The 5654-nt window shown below is 40.2% G+C and overlaps 1 protein-coding gene across 1 annotated transcript in view; it reads left to right on the forward strand.

The window, feature by feature from the left end:
• Positions 1 to 1457: 1457 nt before the first annotated feature.
• The window catches only part of LOC111869865 (gephyrin), a gene marked incomplete at its 5' end in the record, with an annotated part of 29304 nt that continues 25107 nt past the window's right edge, over positions 1458 to 5654 (forward strand). Inside the window, 1 exon segment of the mRNA XM_033753578.1 lies at positions 1458 to 1574. Within this exon segment, the coding sequence (XP_033609469.1) occupies positions 1458 to 1574 (117 nt within the window).

The following is a 5654-nucleotide window of genomic DNA, read 5'->3' on the forward strand; positions in this document are numbered from 1 at the left end:
TATTGGAAATTTGTATAGAGCAGTGGATAGAATTTCAGTGCCATAATTGCTATATTAATCGGTGTTTTGGTGTTGTAATATTCATATTTTATGGCATCGTGCTGTGTAAATCACTTCAGATAATATGTACTTATTATATTCCTGTTGACACAACACTGCTTCCAGCGGGTGGAGTCACTGTCCAGGGCAACATGTTTCGACACATATTTGTCATATTCAGGTCTCGGTTTAAGTTTAAATTATTGTCTGATGTACTCAACATAAATTTCATGTAAACTGAATGGCTTCACCATTGTGTTACACATCATATATATTGTGACGTGGACAGCACAACGCTCGGTAAACACCTCCCCCTCTGCGGTGATGTAACAGGGGACACCGCGGTTTCTACGCAGCAGTAAACAACTCTCGGCAGCGTTGCCCAGCAGTGCCTTTGTAAACATGGCATCACGCAACAGGAGAGCCCGTGCAACAACTGTCGCTAGGCAATCGGTAAACACAACGTTACGCAACAGTCGTACCTATCATGTAACTGTTTTCTGTGCCGAGCCTAAATGAGGGGCAGTGAACACTATTCAGAGTAGTGAGTAACGATTAACCAGTCAGTTGCAATCTAGCATTTGCCGGAGTGAATGACTACAGGAGAAGTATTTGGGATATTGCAGATGGCAGTAGTGGTATAATTGTAAATGGTGTATTTGTGAGAGCGAATGTTCAATAAATTTGCTATATCCAATACGGCGTGAAGTTATTTGTCGCGTGACCTACCCAACACGTGACAGTATTATATACTACAGTTGGTTGTTTTTTTTTTTTTTGTTGTCTAACATTGTAGTTGTTGTATTGAAGTGGTAGATATTGAATGTTTTAGGTGAATATGCAGCACTGAACGCACACTATCTGTCCACTTGACACATTTCCTTATTCTGTTATTCTTTCTGGGGTAGCTTGGCCTGAGTTCTTGTTGACACTATTGTTTTTACAGAGTAAGGGGTTGTTTTGTTGGTTTCATGATTTTTCTTACTGGGTAGTCCACTGTTCGGTAATAGACCTGAAGATGGTACGTACGTGCAACACATGGCTGTTGATGGTTAATTTGTTTTGTATTTGTCAAGAATTAACAGTTGTTGCATTGTTTTATCAATGAAGAAATAAATCATCTTTGATCTTGTATATAAAATCCTTTTCTATAGGATTCTGCATTGCTCTGTGCCTGTGGTGGGTTTGCTGCACTGTCATAACTCGTTTCTTTACTGCAACCATTTAATGCATAGAACAATTACTGTGCAGAACCCCAGTGATAAATAATACAAAATTTGTTAATAGGAATATATATCTTGAAGACTGTCATAATAAATGAGCAGTTTAATTGTTTCAGGACAGATTATTCGAAGAAAACTTAACAAAAACCTAGCGCTTTTGCTACGATGTACATTTCAGTTTATGTTTTCATTTAGGGCTGTTGGGAGTGACATGGCTGAGGGTCAGCTTGTTTTACCACGAGGATGTGTTTTGGGTTCATCAGATTTAGGTCTCTTGGCTACAGCAGGAGTCACTTCTGTCCTTGTGCACAGGTAAGAAAGCTAGCTAGTAAGAGACTTGGGCCATGCCATAGCTCAAGCGGTTAGTCACTGGCTTCCCACCATGGCAGCCCGGGTTCGATCCCGGGTCTGGTCAAGTGGGATTTGTGGTGGACAAAGTGGCATTGGGGCAGGTTTTCTCCAAGTACTTCGGTTTCCCCTGCCAATCTTCATTCCACCAGTTGCTCCACAATCACCCTCACTTATCATCTGGGGCTGGTACAATAGGCCAGAAGTGGCCGCAGTACAAGGGACTTGGTCCCACCCCAGTAGCAATAAAAAAAATAATAGCAAGAGATTTTGAAAAGTATGAGAATAAATATTTGACAGGATTAAGATGCTCTTAATGTTCATAGTAAGAATGTTAGCTCCATGATTTATACACAATATTAATTTGAAGCAAAGATGTTGTGCTTGCATATGTTCTTCAGGTTAGAGAAATCTGGTCTTTATTGCTATAACATTCAAGGTTTGGAAAGAAAGTTTCCAGAATTCATCACTAATAATAACTTCTAGACTTACAGCTTAGTCCCACTTATCCCCTTAAAAATAAATTTCTTGAGTAGCTATTCAGGCTTGCCATCACCTTTCCCACAGTCTGATACACTGTCAAATCACTCTCAGTTCATGTGTTGCGTTTGTAGTGATGTTTTCTATTGTTGGAAATCTTCATTCCAGGGTCAGTTTTATTTTGGAGAATAGAAAAAGTATCTAGGGGACAGGTCAGGTGAGTAGGGCAGTTGTGGAAGGACAAGAAGTGAATGCTTTACCTTGAACTCTCAAACCGACAGTGCTGTGTATGCTGGTGCATTGTCATGATGGAGGTTGCGTGTTTCTGCAATCAATATTTTCAGTTGTTTTCTTCATACCATATCCCTCACACACTTCACAACTTCTAGGTAATAAGGTTGATTAATTGTCTGGCCAGCTGGACCAAATTCATGATGAACAGTGCTGCAAATATTGAAAGAAAGAATATTTTTCCCCCCCCCCACTTTCAAGTCCACTTGGGGTAAGGAAAATCAGAACTTCTCGTTAATGAAGACTGTTATACCCATAAACCTGTGCATATATTTCTGAACAATTTCTTTGTCCTTCATTTGTTGCAGGAGATCACAAATTGAGTCACATTCAATTTTTTAACTTCAGTCAAGAGTCTTGGTATAAATTTTGCTGAGACTGGATACATCACTAACTCTTCCATTAAAATTGCATGGCATGAGCCAGTAGTCATTCCAGCCTCCTCTGCTACTTCCTATAGAGTCAGGTGACATATTGCATGGATAATGTCTTTCATGTTGGCAGTCAAAGGATCCTTCCTCAAAGTTCTTCTTTGTCCATCATCTGTTGAAGTTCTTCCACTTTGAAAATGTTTATGCCACTGATACTGATTTTACTCATAACCTCATTGTCATAAGGTTGACGTAACATTCTGTGGGTTTCCACAGTTCTTTTACCCACTTAGACACAAGATTTCACACAAGTACTTTGCTTCTTTGTGGATGCCATATCATAATGCAACAATACTAGGCCACATATGCTGTTGGTTATAGCACTGCAAAATGTCTGGAATGGATTGCTATGTGTTGGTTATAGTCCCAACTGTCAGCCATTTCGTGAATTTAGTTATATGAGCAGTTTAGTTGCTGTGCCATGTAATGGTTTCCCATATTTGGCCTACATACTTGTTACAATTACAAATCTCGAAATTGTGACATTATTGTGCCTGTTTTTGTAATAATTATTCTGTATTGCTGTAATATAGTATTGTGGTTTGTGTGTGTGTTGATGTTTGTTGAATGTGGATTTTAAATTACTGGAGTGATAAGTTTAGTATTGATTTCATAGTGAAGTGCATCAAAAAGTGATTTTGAGTGAAGTGTTTCACAGTAGAATTTTTTTACTGAAGTGTAGAATATAAATAATGAAATTATTAGCTAAGTAATTTGTTTATTATCATTTATTTGGTTGATACACAAGTGAAGTGCATAGGAATTGAGACTGACTTTACCTACTGACAATCAAATCTATGCAGTCAGTGACCCTAAAAGAATTTGTTCTAATTGTAGTTTTTAAATTGAGTTAACAGGGTTTAGCAAATAAGGGATTTGTTGTTGTTGTTGTTGTTGTTGTTGTTGTGAGCTGAAATGATGTCTGGAACTGCTAATAGTATTTCTAATAAGAGTGGAGCTGGCCGTGCCATAGTTCAGGTGGTTAGTCACCGGCTTTCCACTGCAGCGGCACAGGTTTGATCCAAGGTCAGTTAATGTGGAATTTGTGGTGGACAAAGTGGCACTGGGGCAGGTTTTCTCCAATTACTTTGGTTTTCCCCGTCAGTTCTCATTCCAGCAAATGCTCCATACTCTTATATCAACTGGGGCTGATACAGTAGGCCAATTAGTGGCTGACATACCAAGTGGACCCAGTCTCACCCCATCGCAAGTAATTAAGAAAAAATTTAAAGCTTTGAGCTTTTCGCAGGTTGGTCACCAATGGCTTCTGCTTCCACTTAAACTGTACAAGCACCAGCCCCAGTGCACCAGACAGGAGCATGCCATGGTATTGTATCTCGAAAGTAGCAGAGGCATGTGAAGCAACAGAAGGGGAGAATTGGGCATCTGGAAAGGGAATTAAAGGCAGCTAGGGAGGAAATTTGCAAGCTGAAAGCAGGAAATGTCGGCAGCAACTTCATGGATCAGAATTATTCAGGAAATAGAAAAAAAAATCTGTATACTAGCAACAGATGCAATGGAAGTTGGTCAGCAAACCCAAGTTCTGTTGAAGCATAAAAATGCAAGAAATATCTTATTACTGGGAAGCAGTCATGGTAGGAAAATTGGCTCCATGCTTGAAGAACACCTTTGAACTAACTTTGGCGTATGTAGTATTTTCAGACCAAATGCGCCTCTTGCAAAAGTGATTGAGGATATAGGAAAGCTTGGTAAGGGCCTTACCAGGCAAAATCATATTGTTCTAGTCCTTCATTGCTGGATACTATTTTGGTATTCATATCGCTCATTATCATAATTATGTCTCTTTTTCCTACTTTCCTGATTGTATCACTCATCTGCTGGTAGTATTCTTTCTTGGTTGTTTCTGTTGCTTCTGTTGGTGTATAGCATTGAATTAATGTCACATTTCGAATATGGGACTTAAAATGTGCTGTCAGTATTCTTTCTGAAACGGGTTTCCACTCCATGAGGCTATTCTTTCCATGCTTTGTTATCAGTAATCCTGCTCCATTTCTATGTTTAGCATTTTTCCCTGTTGCACCAGAAAAGAGGAAAGTAAATCGATTTTGTACCGTAATTTCCCCAAAGTCTAACCATCTCACTTCACTGATTCCAAGAATGTGCAGCTGATAATCTTCCATTACTTCAATCGCGTGTCTTAGTTTCGCACCCTCCGTAAGGGTTCCGATGTTTCAGAACCCAATTTTTGTTTTATTTTCCATGCCAAATATCAACATTCTTCCTGTCTGGTTTTGTTTCACCTCAGTTTCTTTAATAATTGATTTAAGAGTATGCAGGATATCAGCCCACATATCCGATCTTGCTGATGGGTCTGCCACCCATAGCTTCCAAGCAAGCTGATTTTTATTACTTTTACTCCCTTAGCCTTTGAAGGTCCTCTTCCTCACTGCAGGGCAGCAGTTCTCTCATAATTACCCCACAAGAGAATGGGTTGCCACTTCTGCCACTCTCGCCTTACCAAAGGACTCCCTCCACCAAGAGTATTGTTGTGGTCTTTGCTGTAACCCTGGTAAGGGGCCCTCGTATGATGCTATCAGCCAGTGCCAGCTGAACCAAGTTTTTTTTATAGAGGTGTTATTACTCTGTCACTCCCCAATTTGTCATAGCTTGTGACAGGCAGAGCCTGGCCCCCTACTACGAGGGGGAACCCAAAAATAACCGGAACCGACCTGTTGCGCACGCATGCTTTGTAGTTACGAGTTGTGCTGCTAGGTGGTGTTAGCTGGGGGTCTCCCACGACTGTTAGTGAGCTGGCGTCAGTCTGAGTTAAGTGGTTTGTCTGTGGTGCTCTGTTGTGTGTGTTCCTGTTTCAACCCTTTGG

This window comes from Cryptotermes secundus, unplaced genomic scaffold (genome assembly GCF_002891405.2).
Source record: "Cryptotermes secundus unplaced genomic scaffold, Csec_1.0 scaffold341, whole genome shotgun sequence".
Lineage (NCBI taxonomy): Eukaryota > Metazoa > Arthropoda > Insecta > Blattodea > Kalotermitidae > Cryptotermes > Cryptotermes secundus.